At 42.1% G+C, this 24074-nt stretch overlaps 1 protein-coding gene across 1 annotated transcript in view; it reads right to left on the bottom strand.

The window, feature by feature from the left end:
* Window positions 1-24074, bottom strand: part of CAMK1D (calcium/calmodulin dependent protein kinase ID) — a 219319-nt gene that overhangs the window by 120305 nt on the left and 74940 nt on the right. Inside the window, exon 2 of the mRNA XM_042815362.1 lies at window positions 5720-5851. Coding sequence (XP_042671296.1) covers window positions 5720-5851 — 132 coding nt within the window. The remainder of the gene's footprint in view (window positions 1-5719; window positions 5852-24074) is intronic.

The following is a 24074-nucleotide window of genomic DNA, read 5'->3' as shown; positions in this document are numbered from 1 at the left end:
AGAGTTTAATAAGAGATAACTAATGGATTTCAAAACTACATGTTGTTTCAGCTTCCCGGAGACTATGGGGTTTGCCTGGGATGGATAAGCCCTTACAGAAGTAAGAGCTGAGGATAGAAGTTTTAGGAGGAGTATCTCAACAATGGGCTACTGAAAAGGAGCAAAACATAGAATCATGGGATCATATAGGTTGGAAAAGACCACTAAGATCATCCAGTCCATTCATCAACCCATCCCCACCATGCCCACTAACACCCCCCAGTGCCACATCTGCCCTTTCCCTGAACACCTCCAGGGACAGTGACTCCACCACCTCCCTGGGCAGCCTGTGCCAATGCCTCACCAGCCTTTTCCAAGATTTTTTCCTAATATCCAGCCTGAACCTCCCCTGGTACAACTTAAGGCCAGTCTCTCTCATCCTATCGCTATTACTTGGGAGAAAAGACTGACCCCCACATCACTACAACCTCTTTTCAGAAAGCTCTACAGAGTGATAAGGTCTCCCTAAGCTTTCTCATCTCCAAACTAAACAATCCCAAGTCTTTCAGCTGCTGCCCATAAGACTTGTGCTCCAGACCATTCACCAGCTGCTTAACAGGGATCATGTCTTCAGCCTGCATTTAGGCATGACTCAGATTTGTAATAAGGAATTTAATGGTGCTTCTTCCCAAAGATCTAGGAGATTACAGAGCAGATGAGAGGGGGATATATCTAAAGAGTTTATAAAATATTTTAAAAATCCCCGTTCAACAGAAACTAACGGAAGCAGAGTCTGATTTGCTAGCTAAACAGCATCTGTTTAACAAGACTTTAATTTGTACATGTGGCTGCTAGGAAGTAATCAATACACTTGGGTGCATTGATCCTTCTCTTCATCTTCCCCTGACTCAGCACCGAACCTGTGCAGGTATTACTTAGAAAGTTTCTCTTCAATAAAAACGTGTTGTAGCCAAGAAAAAAAACCCAAGGTACATTAAAAAATAATAATAATCAAGCATATTTTTCTGTTGACTCCTACAAGGTTGTTTTGTTCTACTTCTTTAGAGCTTAGACTGGTGCCTTGCTGCATCCCAGCTCTTCACACCACCTACTGCCTGCAGAAACCCATCTAACAGCCAATTCATCCTTCAGCCTGTTCACACCTGCACAGTTATCATAGTGGGAATAAATTGCCACTATTCTACAGCAAACAATGGAAGAAATTGCATTTATCCTTCTGCTTAAAAACAGAAAAGTGTTGCTTTCTGATCAGGTTATGAAACTCCCCACATTTCAGGTCAAAAGAAGTTTGTGTAACCCAGTGCAGTATTGCTCCTCTTGAAGAGCTAGTTCACAGAGCTGAAGTGTTTCCAGAGAAGAGCAACGAAGCTGTAAAGGGTCTGGAGAACAAGTCTTCCAAGGAGCAGCTGAGAGAACTGGGATTGCTCATCTGCAGAACGCTTTGGGAGATCTTGCTCTCTGCATCTGCCTGAAAGGAGGCTGTGGTGAGGTGGGAGTTGGCCTCTTCTCCCAAGTTAGAGCAATAGGATGAGAGGTAATGGCCTTAAGTTGTAGCAAGAGAGGTTCAGATTGGATGTTAGGAAACATTTTTTTCTCATAAAGAGTGGTGAGGCATTGTCACAGGCTGCCCAGGGAGATGGTTGAGTCACCATCCCTCGAGGTGTTCAAGAAAAGTGTAAATGTGGCACTGAGGGACGTGGTGAGTGGGCATGGTGGGGATGAGTTGATCTTTGGACTGTTAATTTCAGTGGTCTATTCCAGCCTTAATGATTACATGATTTTCTCCCTGCTACGAAGCATCCCTTTAGGCCCAAGTTCAGCAAGGTAATCTCAAGGAGTCCACTGATTTCACAGGGATCAATTATCATCCAAAATTAGGCACATGCTTAAACGCTTTGCTGAGAAGAGGACAAAAGAATTTGTCAGGCTGGAGCTCCTGGATTAGCTGCACGCATCACTCATGCCAGCACTGCACCCAGCAGCGAGCTCCTTCCCACTATGTCCCCACCCAGAGGAGTCTGCAGGGAATGTTGCCATGGATTTCCACGGGAAACAAGAGAGTCCATATTGGAAGAACCCTGTTAAGGTTGCTAGGCGTAAATATTGACTTAACGGCTCTTCCGTCTTTTTTTCTTTTTTAAGAACAGATTTGTTGGCCACGGAAAAATAAAATGTTGGAGTGTGCATGATTCACTCTGGCACTGGCACAAACATGCAGATCAGTTGGCTAGCAGTTCGCTCCTCTGTTAGCAGAACATCGCTTCTAAAATGTGTCATTTTGTCTTGGCAGCAACAGTGGCCAAGCCCACAGACAGGGAGCATCCAAAAGATAAAATCTCCTAGCCTACTTTCCATGAACTCTGCATGGGCATCATCAGCCTTCCCCAGCACAGAGTGTTTGGTTAGCACTTCCAATGCATTTTTAGGTGAGACACAGAGAAGAGTTGGTAAGACACTGTGATGCTTTTGCACTAAAAACCTAGACCAGAAACTTCCCTTCTTGGACCCACTCTCCTGCATCTGCTGATATGGGAAGGGAAAGCCAAATGTTCTGCAGGTGAAACTTCTTGTTCAAAATGTTTTTGGCTGTTTCACAGACAATAAATATTTAAGACAGAAGACATTTCAGGTCATGCTGGAAGTCAGCAGAAGAAATGAGAGAAGATCCAAGGGTTTTTATAGAATCACAGAATTGTAGGGGTTGGAAAGGACCTCTGGGGATCAAGTCCAACCCCCTGCTATAGTGGGATCACTACAGCAGGTTGCACAGATTTTGGTCATAACATTCATGCTTTCAATCCTGAATTCAAAAGATGTTATTAAAACATGACTTCAACAGACAGCATCATGCAAACCTTTCTCCATCTTGATTCTGTCTGGGTGATTTTGGCAGGACTGACATTGGGACAGACCTCTTCCAGAGGGTACAAAGCACATTTGACATTCATTTGTATCAGTTCTGGACATGGTCAGCACCATCTAGTTTATTGGGCATGGTGATGATGGATTGATCGTTGGACTACATGACCTTGGTGGTCTTTTCCAATCTTAATGGTTCTATGATTTTATGACCTCTGACTGTCTCCAGAAATGTCTGAAGGGGAGACAAAGAGTTCTCTTGCATTTCAACTTTGCAGGGAGTCCTCTGGGACTTTAATCCCATCAGAGATTATGCACTCCAAAGACATAATGCAAAAAATAGAAAGGGAGAACAGGATGAACAAAAGTGCATGTTTATATTTGCTTTGCATCCATCCTCTGCAGCTCTGCACAACCCTCACAGGGAACAGGGACAAATTCCTCTGCCAGGCATCTGCGTGCATCCTTTGCAGAAGTGGTCAATTAGTGCATGCCATGGCATGGCTGTGGCAGCCTGGGGCTCTGGCATCCTACCCACTGATCAGACATCACATGCCATCCCTACTTGGTAGAAAGCTACCAGAAACAAAGGCAGAATGGATAGATGCCTTTGGAGCTTAGCAACAGCTGCTCAGGACCCACTTCACCCCCTTTCAATTCTGGTTTTACTTTTTAGAGGCGGATAATTCATTCAACAAAGAAGCAGGTTGATATTTTCTCTCCTCAACAACAGAAAATAACAAACTGGATCTGTCTAAGTGTTTCCTTGGTGGTGCATACAAATTCAGTGCTGTGTCTGCTAGCAAAGATGCCTATTTTCAGAATAAATACAATGACACGCAAAGTTTATATTACCAACAGCTTAGTAGGAGACACCAGATTAAAAAAATAAGACAGATCTTTTTTATGGCCCTAGTGAATGTAGGATGAGAGACAAAGTAGAATGAATTGTATGAAATTAAGGACTTTTCTGCTCACAGACCTGGTTTCAGCTGAGGCAGAGTTGATTTTTCCTCTGCAGTGTCAGGTATGATGCTATGCTTTGGCTTTAGGAGAAAAACAACTTTGATAGAAAACCGATCCTTTAGTTGTTGTTGAGTAGTGCTGCACAGAGCCAAGGGCATCTCATACTGTTCTGCCAGTGAAGGGGCTATGGGGACACAAGAAGCTGGGAGGGAACGGGACCAGAACAGCTGATCTGGCCATAGGGATATTCCATACCAAATAACATCACTCAAAAAAACCTTGAAAAACAGTGCCGTTGGCTGGGGGAGCAGCTCCTGCTTGGAGACTGGCTGAGCATCGCTTGGTGGGTGGTGAGCAATTGTGTGTGTGTCACTTGTTTATGTATATATATACATACACACATTATTATCATTACTTTTTTCTCTCTTCCTTTTCTGTCTTAATAAATAGTTTTCATCTCAGCCCATAAGTTCTATTTTGTTGTTTGTTTTTTTTAAATTATTCTCTCCCCACTCCCATTTGGGGCAAACAACTCTGTGGTGCTGAACTACCTGCCAGGTTAAACCACTACACCCACTCCATCCCCTGCCACTGCAGTGAGAATAGCCCAGCCCAGATGCTGCATTCTCTGCTCTTAAACCAATATATACGAGTATCAGGGGAAAGACCCACATACACAGTGAACATTTCAAGCTGCTCAGCATCCATTACTACCTGATCATGAAGATGGCAGAGGTTTGGGCTTAATGACAGGTTCATAGTATCTCCACATAGCAAGCCAGCACAGTGCATTTATCACAGAGTGTACATTGTATTGACCTGATATGGGTCTGGCCATGGGAAAGCAACAGCAACAAGTGCTTGTGCCTGTTTGGAACCTCACTTCTTTACCTCTGCTGAATAGAATCCCTTCTGACTACTGACATGGCCAAGTTTGCTCTTGAATTTGCTGCTTCATCTTAGGCTGTCTGAGCATTTAGCACATAAATATCTATTCAGTTTTAAAGATTCATGATCAGTTTTGTTCAGACAAATCACTGTGCTCAAACAATGAGCTATCAGCTTCTACAAGACCAAGAGCTGGGGCAAGAAGCTGGGGACAGCAGTGCAGCAGGCATCAGATTGCTCCAGTCCAGTGTAGACTTCTGTATAGTTGTACTATTATTTCAGTGAAAAGAAAAGTTGCTGTTAGAAGAATAGAACAGATTATATGGACCAATCCTAAAGTCACTGATCTTTTTCCATTAATTAGAAAGAAATTCAAAGATGACAAGTTCAAATCAGGTGAGATGAATGCAACCTTCAGAGCATAAGATGAGGATGAGGTCAAGCCTCTAATGACTGCAATGAGTTCATAGCAGTCATGAGCTGCTTATTTATGCCTTAGTTATGTCTTACACTCACGGACAGGAAAGAATTGCACATCATGGACAATTCTGATAGAAAGAAGTTGCCCTGGGATGTGCCTTCCAGATGTACCTCTCCATGGTATGGGAGCCTACCACCATCACCTACAGCAATCTGTAGCATCTATAAGTTTGATAGCAAACAGTGTATAATCTGCACTGAGCACTTGGAAAGAACAACCCTGCTCTTACTGTGCTCAAAGCCGGTGACCCAACTGCTGACATTATTAGTGGGAAAGGGCTTTGCAGGCCATCATAGGTTTTAACTCCTCTTCAACGTCACTTTGCAGTCATCTGGACTGGCTTAATATAAGAGAAAACCAGAGCATCTCTCAAAACATTTTCAGCCTCGTTTGATCGCGGGCGTTCTTGTCTGCCTGTGACAGGCTGAACAACCTACCAGTCACACTTGTCAATCATTGCTCCTGTTTCTTCAGTGCAGGAGCATAAGGGAAACAAAGAAGCAGAAATGAAGGTCTGGTACTTACTTCCTCAGGACAGCAATTTCATTCTCTATGCTGCTTTCCTTCCCCTTCAGTGCCTTCTTGGGAATGCACTTGACTGCAAAGAGTTTCCCACTAGCTCTTTCTTCAGCCAAAACAACTTCAGAGAATGCACCCCTGAAGGAAGAAAAGACAAGAAAAGCTCAGGTTTTAAGCACTGTCATTTCTTTGGAAGCTGTTAATTGAAATTAGGCAATCGAATCTTGTTCTGGTGGGTTTTGATAGCTGCAGTTGTTAATCACAGCAATACCATTACGGAAACACAGTGAAAGATGCTCTAGCATACGCAGACATTTACGTTCACACAAAATACGAAAGGCTTACCAAACCCAACAATATTGATAAAGAACTGTAATCCAGCAGAGGTTTGAGCAAAGGCTAAAAATGTGAAAGCACCACTTTCACATACAGGGGACAGCTGATCAATGATGCACTTTTCCTCTTTCTGAGGTTTTTGGAGGTTGAATTTGCAAAGTCCCCAGGAGTAAAGGGACCTCACTGACCACCAGAGGTCAGAGCCTCCGCTGTGCTCCTCCCTGGCAGCCCCGAGCATCTCCTCACCCTTCCTCACTCCTGACTCACAGGGAGGCAAAATTCTTCTCTGCACACAGAGTTATTCCACAGAACAAACGGTGTGTAATCGCTAAAGCCAAACAATCGGATTAAATCACAGGTCCAAATGGCCGCCTGAACAGCGGCCTCCCCGCAGTTGCCCCAGAGAGGATTACACAAATAAAGGATAGAGAAACACCATCACACAGCAGCCAGTCACTAACTGCTAAGAGTGGGCAGTGCTTTACCTTCATTAGGTTATTCCGTAACAGTATCATTGACTGCACTCTTCCTCCAAAGCATCTGCAGCTGACTAAGAGGCCAGGAATACATTACAGGCCTATGTGCTTTTACTGTTCTCAAACTGCTTTTGTAGTCCTTGAGCATCACTGGGACACTGAGCAGGATTAGCTCATCACTGTTTTAGCGCTGAGGTACTGGGCAAGGCAGTGCATTGGCCTGCTAAGGACCAGCAAATCCCCTTCACTGAAGCACCTGACTTGCCCAAGAAGCACCAGAGAACCACACATTTGTCTAACCAGATCCTAAACTAATTCCACCAGCAGAGAATTGTAGAATGGCTTGGGCTGGAGGGACATCAAAGCCCGTCTGCCTCCAACCCCTGCCATGGGCTGGTTGCCCCCCACCAGCTCATGCTGTCCAGGGTCCCATCCCAACCTGGCCTTGAGCACCTCCAGGGATGGGGCATCCACAGCTTCTCTGGGCAGATAGGCTGGTGCCTCACCATCAGCAGAAGGATCATATTTTATATACAAAACACAGAAGAGGCAAGACAATAGGTTACTCTGTTCTACATAACTCTCTGAGAAGAAAGCTAAGGAGCAGGCTAAGCAAATCCACCCCTGATCCAGTCTGCTCCTAAAATGAGAATATTTGACCACATCTTGCTACCACACTTTCCCTGCCTTTAATTGTGATCTGATTTTTGGGTGGTCCTGTATGGAGCCTGAAGTTAGACTCAATCTTTCTGAGTCCCTTCCTGCTTGGGATATTCTATAATTCATTTCCCATGCTCATTGCTTATCTAGGTGTTTACAGATCAACAGAAGTGTTCCCTGGCCAGGCGCTTCAATGACACAGTCAAGCATCCATGACCTCACCACCACTTCCCAAGTTGCAGAAGAACTGAATGAATTGAGCCAATGGATAATTGAAGTGGGCAGAAAGAAGAGGATGCTGCTCTGGAAAGAGATGCCTGTTTACACATAAATACTTTGGCCATTAACAATAACTTGGAAAAGAGACAGGAAGTTTAGGAATTTATTAAAAATGATTTTTGCAAACTGACAGTATGCCTCCATGTGGCAGTGATTGCTTTGCCTCATTTCTGGTAAAAAGGACAAAAAAAGAGCCAGACTCATTCATGCTACTCTGCAGGAATGACTTTGTTTTCTACTTTGTATGTTATCTGCCATGGCATGTCTTAGCATCATGGACTCCAGCTGTTGGAGTAACAAAAATGAAAATTAAGCCACCCAACGTATTTTTGAAGACTATTCTTTGTTTTCCTATCATCAATGGTCCTAATTATTTTGTTCATTAGTTCCTTTCTCCTGACCATCCTGCTTGGGACAGTCAACAGCAGAATTGCAATAAAATCTTTTTTTTCTGAGAAGTCTTAAGTCTCTTCAGTGCTAATTGGTTTTGGCTTCAGAAACTCACAGGGCAGCTCCGAGCTGTGTTTCATGAACTCCTTAAGTCCTATCTGCTCAAGCTTTCACCAGCTGTATCTTGAACAATCTTTTTGCCTGTAGTTAAGGGCTGTGTAAAGCAGCAGGATATCCATACTGGTCATTTACTGCTCACATAGCCCTCTGAATGTTTACAGTACTATAAAACACGGTGCTTCCATTCTAATCTGGATTTCATTGCTGTTCTAAGACAACAAAATAAATGAAATCCCTTTATATGCCTCTGTGCAATATACCCAGCTTTGCGAAATGTCTATGTTTCAGCTGGGTTCATCATTTTGCTGTATTTCTTTTGCCACATACCAGGGCAGCCATGGGGTTGAAAGAAGACACTGTGAATTTAAATGCAATGTTTGGGAACTCTGAGATATAATCATGAAAAACAATCCCATATCCCCTTAACAGCCTTTAAAGCGTCATTAAAGCATGAAATGAGCTGAACCTCATCTAAAGCGTTCACACACATGCCAGCCCTTGGCACTGATGGTCCACAGCTCCTGTGGTCACAGAGCAAGGGGGAGGAAATGAAGTGAAGCAATGGGAGGAAAGAGAAAGGAGGGAAGAGATGCAGAGAGAGATCAGAAAGTTAAAGGGATAGGAAAGAGAGGTATAGGATAAGAAGAAAGAAATGGCAGAAGAAAGCATCAGCAAGCAAAAGGCAGCAAAGACACTACTGCAGTCTGCTGGAGTCAAGGGAGAGTCAGAAATAACAGCATATGGATGGATGATAAGTGATTATCTTAATCTCAAACACATTGTTGAATACAACCAAACTTAATAGTTCATTTCAGCCCCCCACTGAATCCCTCTTGTCTTATGCACAAATAGGTAAACATTAAAGTCAGCAGAACAAGGTGCTCATTTTCTTTCTAGCAGTAATATATTGTACAGAAATTCTCCACCTTCTCAGAAGACATTCCCAGAACTACCAACATGGCAGGCTTGCTAAAGCAGACATTCACCTAGAAGAATTAACGTGCCCTTTAAAATCAAAATGCTAATAAAGGCAGCAGTTTATCTGTGAGAATTCATTACTTTATTTTATTGAGGGTTAAAATGATTTGCGTTCAAAGTTCTGCCAAAATGTCTGGGGTTAGAAAATGGGGGGTTTTTAATTGTAAGATGTGGGACAATATTTATTTTTACACTGTGACACAGATTTATTATTTTTTTAAGGCCAGAGAGAAGAGGTTATTTAATTTAAAGTTATGATTTCAAATGGTATCTGCAGTGGTTGGGATGATCCATGCCCAGCAGCTGGGAAATGTCTAATGGCTACCTTTCCAACAGATCTCAGGACTCGGGCCTTTGTCCTCTGAACTAGGGCTTTCAAACCCCCTCTTATTGTAACCTAAGAAAATATCACAGTTTTGAGGAAGAGGGGCAGTAGTGCAAATGGATATGCAAGAAACTTCTGCAAAAATTAAACCACCTTGTTAGGTGCCAAAATAGAAGTGCAGCAATTGAACCCGTTTCGGAAAGTTATGACCATGTTATCATTTACCCTAGAGGACCAGCTCTTTTTGAGTTTCTAATTCAGGCACTGGATAATTTTATGATGTAGAGCCTTTTTATATGACTTAGGAACAGTGTGAAAGGAAAAAAAAAATGACCTGACTTGTGACTTTGAGATAACGGCAAATTCTGGAAGGCGGCTGAGACCTTCTGACTTCTCATCTCATACTTATGGACCAAGCAGTATCCTCTGCAATGACAATATTTATGGTTCTAATTTTCTTAAACTATTATTTAATCTAGGTATACAGATTAGGATTTTGAGGTTATCACTGGAATGAATGGTGTTCATAACCAAACAGATTGGATTTTTAGTGGCATGGTTTTATGGGTGTGGTGGTGATGGGTTGACAGTTGGACTGGATGATCTTTTCCTTGTTCAGCTTTAATGATTCCATGATTCTCTGTTAGAAAGCAGAGGCTGCAAGACCAGGTTATCCTGAAGACCAAAGCAAAATAAAGGCCAAATAACTTCTCTTCGTCTGTGGGAATAATTACTTAGTACACTTAATTTCAGAAATTCAATGAACAACAACACAGTTCAATAATGAACTGTGACAGCAAATCTGTTGACATTCAGCAAAAAAAAATACTCCTGTCACAGAAGCACTGACAAATGAAGACAAAGAGTTGATGGAGAGATAAAACTTAATTTTTCCATTTGCAGAGACCTCCATGTTGAACAGTTTTCCACTGCATTAGCAGGTGCTCTATCACACTAAATCAACAGACATAGTCAGGAAACAGATTTCACATCTTCAGCCGGTGTATAGCTAATGTTCTTAATTATAGTACAGTTTGCCTTCTGTGTGTACTTTGCCCCATGGAAAAAATTAGTGAACGCTCATGGTTTGAAAAATATACCACATCCATCGGGAAGTCACTTTGAGATGGGAGACTAACAAATGAGTGAAACCAATCAAACCGAAAAAGCCATTTCCATAGCATGGCTTTGGTAACCACATATCAATTCTGCTCCTCAGCACCCCAGAAAAAAAACAGCATTGAAATAGCTGCCCAGACAGGGACAGGTATTTAAATAAAAAATTTTCCTGGCACTTCTACAGCTTTTCCCATGGCCCTCAAGGAGTAATTGAGGGATACGCTCAGGTTGTATGTATAATCAGCATATACAGAGGATATTCTGGTCCTGCAGAATATTTTCCTATTAAAACATTTTTCATCAAAAATAATCTTTTTTTTTTCTTTTTTTTTTTCCTTAAATCTTCTGCTCAGTCATTTCTGTACAAACATCCTCACTCTCTGAAATTCCAGACTTTTCCCAACAGAAACCAGAATCAAGACTGGAAACAAAGGGTTTTTGCTCCAAAGTCGTGTCTGTGAATTTTCTAAGGTTTACAGTGAAATTTTCAACAGTTCAGGATTACCTGAATGAAAAGGTAACAAAACCAAGGTATGGAGGGTGTTTTCACCCAGCCATGAACAGAGGAGACTCTTGGGACTGTTACATGTGGTACAGAAGTCAAATATTGCTACAGGTTCCCAGCAGCTTAATGTAAATATATGTGAAAGTAAACACGCATACCGGTCTGTTTGCTGCCATCTATTCTTCAGAGGACAAATGCTTTTTCTAGCTATTTTCATCCATCAAACATACCATCCCAACCCTGCAGCCCCTTCTATGGCAATGCTTCCTCCACCTCTGCAAACACAGGAGGACCATGATTAACACTCCATTAACATTGGTGTTTTCAGTCTCACTACTTATTTAACTTCCATCAGACCAGCCAAACCAAAAATGCTCTTTTCTACCTTGGGGCAAGGTAAATCTCTTCTGCAACTCAGCTGACCACCAGGACTGTGTCTGACCTGGGATCCCCTCTCTATGTCTGATCCTGACCCATTCCTGCAGGAATGACCCACAGAACTGCTGGTGTCCCATGCTGAAGCTGCGATTACAAGTTCTAGATGATAAACAGCACTTTTTGAACTGTGTCCAAAACACTGTTGATATAACTTGGTGAACACACAACAACAAGGGGCAAGGGCCGAAAATGCTGTTTGTTGCACGTTCCTGTACAAGAGCAGCAGCTTCCTGTACCACTGAGACATCTCTCTGCTCCCCAGACCACTGTCCCATGCCAATACTCTCAGTACTTTGCCCAAGCTAGGACTTTAGGACCATTGGAGTTAAACATTTGTCTGCAGGTTAAATGGCCACTTAACCATAAGCCAAGAGAAGCCTGGGAATTGGCATGCATGGGGACAGACCGTGTGTCCTTTAGCTCAGGACTTCATCTCTCCCACAACCTTGTTGCTCCCCATCTAGTACAGCTTCTGGGGAGAGGAACCACACCAACACAGATCTCTGCTGGGGCTCATAGCTACAACCATAATAGAGATGATGGAAGAACTTCTTTACTCAGAGGATGGTAAGGAACTGGCACTGCTGCCCCAAGAAGCTGTGGGTGCCCCATCTCTGGAGACATTCAAGGCCAGGTTGGAGGGGGCCCTGGGCAGCCTGATCTGAAGGGGGCAACCAGCCATGGCAGGGGGCTTGTAACCAAATGATCTTTAAGTTCCCTTCCAAAATCAGCCATTCCATAATTCTACCATCATACTCCAGGTAGAGATTCTTCTTCATCCTCCTTATAAGCAACTATTTTAGTTTTCTCCCAACCACTACCACGTAACTCACCACATTGGACAAGAGGCATGAAGCTGTGTAATCACCAACAGTGTTTGGATTTAACTTCTACTTTCTTGGTGACTGTTATCTACAATTACAACAACAGCTTAATGTTTTGACTATTTTTGTCACCAGTCAGCTGCAAGAATATAATGGCACTTTGAGGCTTATCATTATTTCTTGGTTTTGCTCCTCAATACTTAAAACTCTCCGAGAAAAAAAAACAAAAAGCAACTAGAATTAAGACTGAAAATCCATCAGCTACTTAGAGAAGAGAGACTTCTGTGAAACCATCAAGCACCAATTTAAAGTTGCATGTGATAAAGCATGAAATTATGACACTCCTACAACAGCAGAATGAAGGCACCAAAGCATATGAGCATGGAGCAAGAAAAGCTGGTATGCACAGAGCAGGACAAGGATTTGGTGCCATAAAACTTTGGCTCAAAAGTGAGTAATTCACATAAAACTCAGAAACTAAGCTAAAAAGAAAGTTTCTGTAGAAACTCTCCCCTTTACTGAGATGAAATAATTTGTTTTGGCTGCCTGGTGTATGCTAATTCAATAGGAAGTTATGCAGTCTGTTCTAGGACAGAGATGCATGGATGCTAAAAAGGGAAACTGGCCCAGCACAGATTCCCAATCATGTTTGTTATAACAGTCCTCTTCTTTCCTGAACTATTTGCTCCTTTCTGGTTAATTCTGACCCCTATTAGAAAAGGAAGTGCTGTCTTTAAAGGCCGATTACTTATTTTTCAGCCTCTGTGACAGTCACAGTAAAGCTATCCAGAATCAAAAACAAAACACATACTTTCTGTAATGATCTCTTCCTTCTAATATACATTTCACAATTGTGCTGTAAAGCACTTTATTTTCCTGATGATCAATTTCTTTCCAAACATTTAAGTGCTTTTTTTTTTTCCCTTTCATCTTACAAGACAAAAGGAGCTCATTGTCTCCCTGGCAGCATTCTCACAGGGAATTAATTTTTGTTTTTCTAATAATGACCTCAAACCGTTATTGAGGTGTAAGTGATCTCCATAATGCATTCTCATCTTCTGACACTGATATTTGCAGGGTTGATTACAACGCATCTGATTTCTGGAGATCTTATCTGGCCATATAAACTAAATTACACCAATCTGGAAAAGCATGTTTCTTCCTCTTCCTCCACATGGAAACATAAAAAATTATCTGGCACACCATGGCACTCTTCAAAGAGGCTGGATAAATTTAGGAGCAGATGGATGACACTGCAACTTTCATAGTAAAGCAGAGCATAGGCAAGATTAAACTAGCAACTGTCTAAAGAGGAAGTAACTTAACAGTTGGGTCTAAACCACATGAAACTCCAGTTTATCCAGGAGTTTTACCTAAAGGTGTCTGGACCTTCACAAATCCAAGTTCCATTAGCATGCACAGCACCTCTTGATTTCACATGCTATCTCTTTATAATGCAGAGCCTAAGCATCAGTTCTGGTGATCTTCCTCAGTAATTAAAAAGAAACAGCAACATTACTTGTAGTTCTCAAATGCTGACCCTGTTTTTCAGGAACTGTATGATCCATTCTGCAAACAAGGGAGCTGAGGAACAGAAACCACATAGGCTGATTCTTCTTAAGTAGCTACTCATTTAAAACCCAAGAACTTTACATAATCTAAAAGGACACCCTTTACAATCTCTTTTGTACTCAACAGAGGACAATCTCCAACAGATAATTACATTCCATTCTAAAATATATTGAGGGAAGCATGCTTTGATCATGCTTAAGTCCTTTCCACTGGCAGTCCCATTCTCCATTTGACTCTGGGCAGACATCATCTGAGATGCCCAGAGACTGGTGCCATGATGCCTGCTAAGAGCTGCAATGTCAGCCATGGGAAAGCTTACTTCAAGGGAAAGTTGAGCTTGACCACCCAGAATTAAACTTCTTTGGCCTCATCTACATGGATGTTGATGACATCTGAGCTATTTCCCCATGGCTCACATGACAGACAAGAGATGGCCAATACAGCAGTGCTGTCAGCTTGTTTTGGGGTAACTAACAGTGGTCAAATGAAACACATCCTAAATACATCACTCGGTCTTCATTGAGAGCAATGGAAACCTTGGGGGAGAGGCCTTAACTGAAATGTCTTAACTGTCCTTCTAATGCACAAGACCTGAGTATGCAGAATAATGATACATTCAAATCAAAGCTAGGATTAGCACTTGTAAGACTTCTATACCCATGAACACAGCACACTTCCTGCTTATTTCAAGGACAAATTTAGATAATCAGATCATGTAACCAAGGCACATCTCCTAGGATCTGCCTCTTCCAGACTAATAGTGTGGACCCAACCTACAGCCCTGAACCAGAACACTCCCCACAAGCACAATGAGCTGCCACTGAAAGAAGAGACCACAAAGTTCAGAGCTGTCGCATGCACAGCTGAACAGTTCTCATTGTGTACGAGCCCTTCTGTGCCTCTATGAAACTTTAATTGGCTTGTTCTCATCCTGTTGTTAACCATCCAGCCGGTCTTGCGTATGTAACTGTTTTAAATATTTGGACTAAAAATGATGTGTATTTTGTATCCTTGCCCACTCCAAATGGTAGCTTAGAGTTTAAAAATAAAGAATTAGAGAGTGATGGGGAGTGCGAGACAACTCAATACAATGGAATACAAATTGTTTTGTAGGAACAATAGATAGGAAAAGCCATTGCAAGATAAAAAGATCTCCATCTGAAACCTTACTTTCAATAGCCACCTCTTAAAATTCCACAAGAGTGTTTGCTTGCCTTCTCCCCAGCCTCTCGACATATGGCTTCATGTCTGAGCTGAAGGATGTTAAGAAATCTTAGCAAACTAGTCTGCCTAGTAACCAGCAAGCTTGAAAACAAACATTTTGGCAAAGATTATTTCAGCGTAATTGTATGCAGAAGTTACCAGGCACTTCTGAAACTCACAGATACTTCTGCTAGAAGAATTGCCACACACTTTCCACACGTGCAAGCCTCAGTCCTGTTTATTAAAATCTCAGTTCAAAAATAGATTTTTCCTTTCAGAGTTGGCTCATGAGCAATTTCTCCATAGTTTAAGGTGCTGTGTTGGGACTGCTGACAAAACAGGTGCAGCATCAGCAAGTCTTTCTTCCACTAAACCTATGTGCCTCTGCTCTGATTCTGAAGGAGCATTTTCATGTCACAGAGTTACAACGGGACTGGCAAAAAGGCAATTTCCCAAGTGATCTAAGCAATCAGAAGCTTGCACCAGCTTCCACCAAAAGACAATGTCAGGAGGGAAGACCCTCCAGCATGGCAGCCCTGCACCAAAGCATCTGAGCCCATTTGAGAATCACAGAAAAAAGACAGATCTCCACACTGAGGGAGGCGAGTCTGTTCCATGGAAGCCATCAGTCACTGAGATCTCTTTCACATAATCCATAAAAGACATGGATTCCTACTTGTAAGGCGATGAAGACTGAAGACTTCTGTGTCTGCCTGTGCAAGCTGGCTACTGAGTGTCACTTGACTCATCAAAACTGTGATAAACTGCCGAGGGCTTCAGCTCACAGCAGTAACACTTGCCCATGCAGGGCTACACATGCCTCTGTTTTCATCTCTTCTTCTCCAGTGTGCAGCAGTACAAAAGAAACCATCTCAGTGTTCCAACCAGTTCACAAACAACAACAAGAGTACACTGTTGCATATGGGTGGCCTTCTGTGTTGGAAAACTTTGGCAGAAACAACCCGACGGCAACTCTGATTTCCTTTATCTGAAGTGTAATCACAGCACATCGTAGCCCCATAACAGGGGTTTCCTAGGAGATGGCTGCCACGCTCCCTACCTATTTCTAAAAATGAATTTTCTGAGAACTCATTTCCATTGCAGGCTGACATGTTACACACAGACCACGCTCCTCAGTCATTGCATGGGGCCAGACATCCCAGATCAGACCACAGAGCAGGTCCCAGCAACACCAAACCTACCCAATGAGATGGATGAGGGTGGGGAAAGGGGAACATAGCTCTGCAAACCTGACACAAATAAATTCAGTGCTTCTTTGGAAGCTGTTTTGTAACTATAAAGATGAATCAAGAGAAAGAGGTATGTTACTCTCCCAGGAAACACTCTCACCAGTGGATAAAAGTCCTCCTGAGGGACCACACAAGAGCACTGCAGAGTGGTGAGAAATAGTGGGATAAAAAGAATTTCTCTCCCATTGCAGTGTAAAGATTATCTGGGAGCCAATTCCCCATGCAGGTTATACGATTATTTTTTTTTTTAAAAAAAAAAAAAAAAGGAAATCCAGAAATATTGTCTTCAGGGACAATTCTGGTTACCATCCTTGAAAGGGCTTTCCAGGGAAGGGAGGATGAACACCTGATCCTGCCAGTACATGCACAAATTGTTCCTTGGGGTCATTTTAGGAATAGATCAAAATGAAACAGTGCCTGTCCCCAGTATGATCAGATGGGAGATGAACTGTGAGTAAATAAGCTTTGAGCCCTTTAAAACATGACTGGCTGAGAGGATATATGTGAAACTGTCAAAGTAGCAGGAAAAGCATGATACTTCCTTGGGAAAACAGTTTTGCTTTCTGCTATGACGAAGAATCTAATTTGATTCTAAATTTTTTTTTAGAGCCCTTTCCCCATCAAAATATTTCCATTTCCAAGCAATCCAGAAGTCATTCCAAGCAAATGGAGACTTGAGGATCTAAATTGTGAAGTCACTTATTGTTCATGAAAAATCCTTTTTCATAGAACCAAAAAACCATAGAATGGCTTAGGTTGGAAGGAACCTTAAAGATCATTAAACTCCAAGCCCCCCCACCAGCTCAGGCTGCCCAGGGCCCATCCAACCTGGCCTTGAACACTTTCAGGGATGGGGCATCCACAGCTTCTCTGGGCAAAGCTTTACCTGGTTAAAGGAAGACATGATAAACTCTCAACAGGGTCTGACCAGTCCAAGCTATTTTTTATTTTTATTTTTTTTCCCAGTAATAGCCAGTAACAGATATAGTGTAAGAAATGGAGCTCATGTAGCTGAAAAGCCTTCCTCCAGTATATCTCCCAAACTTCCAGCTGTCAGCAATCGAGAAAAGGAATCTCTTTTCAAGCGACAGTTGCACTGACCCATAACATACTAGCTACCTAAATTCTACTGCTCTGTATAATTCATTTTATTGAGCCTTCATCTACACCTTGAATTTCACAGCTTCCTGTAGGTTGAGCTTTGTTGTTTGGGCACAGATTATAGGAGAAAACAGTTCTTCTCATTTGTTCATTTTATACTTGCTGCCAAATACTTTCCGTAACTCCCTCTTAGAGCACATTTTAAAGATGTTAAGCAGCAAACTGCTCTCCCATGTCATGTAGTGGGTGTTTTATCACAAAAATATCGAACAGTTTTAAAACCAAAGCTAGAGATTTGTTCTAAAAACGATCAACAAAGAAAAGGGTTTGCAGAACTGGATTCCCCTTTGCTTTCAAGGCAAGAAACTTGACATATTGTTGGGCATACATGAAATAAAACCCAAACTCTTCAGAAAGAAGTGCTATATCTCTGTGCTAAATCTTCAGTGCAGTGTTTTATTTGGAAAGGAGAACTATAAAAATGAGGAAACTTGTTAGCAAGAAGGAAGAAGCTCTTAGGAGGCAGAGACAGAGAGTTAACACTTGCAGGAGGCATAAGGGCTGTTTCAAAACAACACTCAAAGTTCAGAACAAATCTACACCGTGAAAAAAAAAAACCAAAAACACAACTTGAGAAACAGAGAAGACTGACAGACAAAGCATCTGGGCAAGAGGAACTATGAGAAGACAGCATCCTCAAAATCAGAAATTGTGTCCAAATGAGCAAATGGAACAGATTCTAAGTTCCAGTGGGCATAGTCTAAAAACATCAAAAGGCAGAAAAAAAACATTTGAACAGTAAGTTGCGAGAGGCAAGAAAATTCAGTAAAGACTTTCTTGCACAAATCAGAAGGCAGAACTGTACCAAATGTTGTACTGAGGGACGTGGTTTAGTGGGGAAATATTAGTGGTAGGTTGCCAATTGGACTGGATGATGATCTTGGAGGTCTTTCCAACCTGGGTGATTCTGTGATTCTGTCACTGGTGGATGAGGATGCAATCAAATGTAAGAAGCATGAAATAACCCACATGACAGCAGCAAAACAAATGAAATTTGGGCTGAATCTGTGCACATTGCAGAGAGATTTGGGGAGGTTCTTATGCTGGAGACTTTCTTAACAGCGTTGGTAGAAGGGGTTATAGTCTGGACTGATCCAACCATTCTAGTGAGACTTATGGGTAACAGTATTGCAGCTCTAATCTCAGGACTACATTTCTTGATTAAAGCATTGGGGGTACTCAAAAATAAATAATAGCTTATGTGATACAACTTTCAAAAGGCAGTTCAAAGCAACAATTCAGGGAACTCCAGATTAGTAAATTTGGTGTCAGCAGGTAAGCAAAAGCTATAATGAAGAACATCCCTCTAGAAAAGGACAGAACTACTGAACACCTGGAACAGCATGACATACTGAGGAAAAGGACCTTTGAAAAAGCAATGCAGTGAAGCACTCTGGAGGAGTCAACATATATGCAGATGAAACCATGTTGATGTATTGCTTATATTTGAAGGAGTGCACCAACATAAGCTCACTGAGCAGCTTAGCTGTTATTGGACAGGAAAAGCTTGTTGCATGGATAAAGAACAGGTGAAAAGACAGAAAAGAGCAATGAACAAACAGCAAATCCATTAAATATTAATTGTTAAGGATGGCTAAGAAAGCAGTTCACCAGCCCAAAAGCTGAATGTTTTTGTGGGACGTGGCAGAATCAGGGCAGGAGACAGAAATGACTGCAGATATGAAACAGTTCTGTTACTAGAGATTAGTGAAGGAATTGGAACTCTTCAGCTTCTTCAGGAAGAGACAACTGACTGAATGCTAAAAGCATACTCACAGCATTATAACAATCTCATTACTATTAAATGCTGACCTATACTTCTCACCCCACACATCTGGCACTGGCTGCAGGGATGGGACACCAGAAGAGCTGCATTTTTGCCCTGACCTTGTACAGTTGCTCCTGTGGTCTATGACTGTGGTAGAGTCAGCAGCAGCTCACGTAACAAATGGGCATGTAGAATACTGGGGAGTCAAGTTCAGCATTGACACCAATATAAGAACGTCTTTAGGGTTAACTGATGGCAAAAGCAAGGAGAAGAACATGTTCAATTCCAATGAGATCACTTCCACCTAAGAAGCCTAGTCCGGATGTCTAGTAATAAATACCACCTCTGACTTCAGGGGAATTATCAGAGTAGAAAATTACCACGAGATGTCCAGAGAGAACACAGCTTTGCAAGCTTATCACATACCTGGGGAGGAAAGGGCCTTTGTGATCTTATTAGACTGATCTCTGGAATAAATACAACTTCTGTCTTTCTCTAATCTGTCTTTAAAAGAATCACATGTTACATCTTTTACTGCCAGTGGGGATAACAGGGGTCTCATTGCAGCATTAAAGGAGAGATGACACTAATTAAAATAAAGGTCACATCCCAAGACTTAGTTACAATATCCTAAATGACAAACAGCAATTCTCCTTTGTGTTCCTTCAGTTAGAATAGCCCGAAACTTCGATATTTCTCATGCATTAATCCTTGCAACATCTCTACAGGATTAGGCAGCTCTGTCACTGGCACGAAATGCATAGGAAATTGGGCAGAGAGGGAGTAAAACAGACAAACCCCAGATTCTCTTGGTACAACATCCACTACTTACCTGGAAGAGCATCTTACATGCTACCAGATGGCAGCAGACCTGTTTTCACCATAGACCACTTAACTCTCCCTTCCTCCTGTATAACAGACTGCTGTCCCAAAATCACACCATTCAAAGTATGGGCAAAAGCACAGTTCTTCCCTCGAAGAGCAATCCAATAAAAATCTTGCTGTCTCTACCATCTTGACATGAAAACCTAAAATTTCAGAAGTGTTTCTTGCTTTCTACATCACACATTACTACACGTGCAGTAAGCCAGACACATTGTCAACTCACTAAGTTGGACAGTTAAATAAACTTGCTTATTGGGTCCCATGCCTGAGAGACAATCCAGTTTCCTAACGTTAGCAGTGTAAATAAACTACGGGTGAGCTGCCATCAGAGGTTTTATAAGGAAGCAAATCTTTTCACTTTGTTGACAAAAGCTTCAGAGTAGCTTTTATTACACTCGAACATGAGCAGTTGTTCATATTTAACTTGTTTTTGCAGGACTTTTTTAATTCTGAGATGCATATAGTGATTGAGAATTACTGTTTATTCATTTTTGTGTAATAGGAGAAGCATTTCATCTGTCTCATCCATATTTAATAGCTCCAGGCACAACAACCACAAAAGGTCTACTTTTCTCCCACTAGGGAAAAACATTATTATTACTAGTACCAGTACCATGACTACATCTGTATTCTGAAATTATTCACCTTCAGCTTTCTATACTATTTCTATGTTACCTGTGAGCAAGATCCTTTCCCAGTGCTTATCCACGTTACCATGCTGATGCAGCTATACGAATCTGTGGTATGTTGAGTCACACTGGCTGAAGACAGAGCCAGTTGAAATCTCCTCAGCAATGTAAGTCAAATGATTAAATTTTTCTGCCCTCAGGATGGGCAGGGACCCCTTGGAAGGCCTTGGGGGCGTTCAAGAAAAGGGTAGATGTGGCACTGAAGGACATAGTTTAGTAGGCATGGTGGGCATGGTTTGATGGTTGGGCTAAATGACAATAGAGATCTTTTCCAATCTAAATGATTCTATGTTTCTATGAAAGCTACACATTCACCACTCCTGCTGTTAAGAGGAAGGTGGCACAGAAAGGTGTCTGCCGACCTTGCCCACTCCCTTCTCCAGGATAAGCTCAATCGCGTGCATTTTCACACTTCCTATTCTTGATACACATAAAGTAGGTGGTGGGGTCAGAAACAGATCCTGATCCACATTTCACCCATGCCTCGAGCAGACCCTTGCTAACACCATCCAGCCCAACCATTGATTCAATCCCCACCATGCACACTAACCACGTCCCTCAGGCCACATCCATCCTTTCCTTGAATACCTCCAGGGATAGTGACCCCAGCATCTCCCTGGGCAATCTGTGCCAATGCCTTCTCTCAGAAAGATCAGAACCTACGATGCACTTGATTCCAGCATCTACAATGCCATCCCCATCCCAGCAGCCTCCCAGGTGACTCCGTGCAATCACATCTCTAATTGTACCACAATGGTGCTCTCTATGGGACGGCATGCTGCTGTTTAATTTATAAACATCAGTTTGGAAACATAATGCAGTGAAGAATTACCCACATCAGACAAAGAGCAGTTCTCAGTTATGAATAGGTAAGAAGGTAACAAAAATAACTAAGTACAAAACAAAGAAAGAGAATGGAGGAATGCAGGCAACCCTTTAATGCAACCTTTCCGAATGTTACACACAACTGATTTTCATCCATTTAAATGGAAGGGAATGGGTAACTGTGTGGCAGGTGTAATATCAGATAGGACATCCCAGAGACTGTTCCTGTCTGGGAACTTATTTAATATTTAAGTCTCAATTAACAAATAGAATTAAGTTGACATTTAAAAATCTAAACAAAACACTTGAAGCTCTTTAAAAAGCTTCTCTAAAAGCTATTTTTTACTCCATGAACCTGTTCATTTTTTGCATTTGTAATAACACTTTGTTTTGCCCATCTACCGTGGAAAATATTCAGTGCTGCCTGTGGGTGAGGAGTCACTACTCTGGGCCAAATCAAAGGGCGGTCCAGGAAATATCCCCTGGCTCTTAACAAACATTAGCATTAAAGAAAAAAAATAATAATAAAAAGAAAGAAAATATGTAAAGACCCTTCACCTGATTCACTCTCCTGGTTTCCCACAGTCAGCCAAGCAATCTGCTATGTCTCTGCAGAGACAAGCAGTGCAAGAGAGTAGGCCTCTTCTTCCTGGTAACTAGTGATAGAACAAGAGGTAATGGCCTCAAGTTGTACCAGGGGAGGTTCAGGAAGGATATCAGGAAATATTTCTTCTCATAAAGAGCATTGGAAGGCATTGGCTCAGCTGCCTAGGGAGGTGGTGGAGTCACCATCCCTAGGGGTGTTCAAAGAAAGGGCAGATGCAGCACTGAGAAACATGCTTAGTGGGCATGGTGGGGATGGATCAATGGTTGGACCAAGTGACCAGAGTGGTCTTTGCCAACCTTAATGATTCTAAGAGCAGGCTTCAGGTGGTGTCAGCTGCAGCCTGTTGACGTTATGGGCTTGTTCTATTTTCTGTCTCTTTTCTATCCCCCTCTGCTCTCTTACAAGTTTTCTGATCCCCAGTATATAAGACATCCATTGAGAAGGTGGGTTTAGTTCAGCTAGGGCTGTGCCATGCTATGTCACTAGCCTGTGTCTACATCAGAGGAATTGTAAAAGCATCACTGCAGGGCTATGACACAGAATGTCAGACTTAGGAAAGCTTCTTCTGGCATGTTACATAGATACTGGTTTGTTCCTTCAAGATGGACCATTTTATTCTTTGAAAACCTTTGGGTTGATCTAATCCCTACTAACATACCGCTTTACATTGTGTCAGGGAACAAAGTGTAGAACGTGCTTGCTCCACAAATAATTGACTTGGCTGACTCCATTGCTTCAAGTTCTTCCAGGTTTTCATAGAATCATAAAATGGCTTAGTTTGGAAGGGACCTTAACGATCATTTAGCTCCAACACCCTGCCATGGGCAGGGCTGACAACTACTGGGTTATTTTTGTCTGTGTGCAAGCAATGCCAGTGTGCATGCTGGAGAGTTTGTTTTCCATATGTTGTCATACCAAAACAGTCTTCTCATTGATGTCACCTCATGATCAGTGAACCCAACTTCAAGCCCAAGCTCTGTATTCCAACATCAGCAGGAGGCTCATTAATTATCTAGCATGGGAAGCTCCAGCATGAATTCAAAGTGCTTCCATGGAGGCAGGACTTGAGAGAACAACATCTTAACCACCCCCTAAAACTGATCAAGAGTGGGACACAAAAGCACACCGAAGGTGGAAGGTGTCTCTGACCACAGAAGGGGGTTACAATCAGATGATCTTTCAGAACCTCTCCAACCCACACCATTATGTGGTTCTACGATTTTCCCTGCATCAAAGGCTCAGGGCAAAGTTCCTAATTTCATCTGCTTCTGGGGAGTCAAGTTCAAGTTCCCACACTGATTCTTGCTGTGAAGGAAAGACGTTTCTTATTTTTTTCATCCCCTTTCTGTATGTGATTAGAGATGGGCCCAGGAGACCAGGGTCTGCTGGTGAGAATTTCCCCTTTGATCAACTGAGAGAACTGTGAGAGTTTGTGCTTAAAGCCCTGCAGTCCAGCACATCCTCATTAGAGATAATCCTAAAATCCATGGTTTGAATGAAAATGTGAGCTTTTCAAGTACTTGGAAGGAGAACAGGGGAGTTTCTTGTTTTAGTAACACTGTTTAACCTGTCATATTTCATACCAACAACTGAGGTCAGGTTCTGCTTTTTTTCCCCAGATGAAGAAAGTAGAAAGAGTGGTTTTTAAAAAGGGACAAAATCTCCAGTGGAACATAGGTCAAATTCAGTTTGTTGCCTATGTTTCCCATGGGAAAATTTGCCAAAGAAAATTTAAAGTAAATCCAAGAGGCAAATGTAATGATCTCTGTCTGATTCTTTTTTTTTTTTCTGGCTATTTACAGGGCATAATTTCCTCATACAGAAGGAGAGAGATCATATATCTCTGTGTTCCATAGATCCATCAGTAAGGAATGTTTCACCAACTTTATTCATTTTCAGGCTCCCTTCCCTGATCTTTCTTCCTCTTACTGTATGGTTAGACTGCAGTGCC

Source organism: Centrocercus urophasianus, unplaced genomic scaffold (assembly GCF_019232065.1).
Source record: "Centrocercus urophasianus isolate 14NV4802_14NV808 unplaced genomic scaffold, USGS_Curo_1.0 seq_15, whole genome shotgun sequence".
NCBI lineage: Eukaryota > Metazoa > Chordata > Aves > Galliformes > Phasianidae > Centrocercus > Centrocercus urophasianus.
Note: the sequence above shows the minus strand (reverse complement) of the source record. Positions and strands in the feature narration are given on the sequence as shown.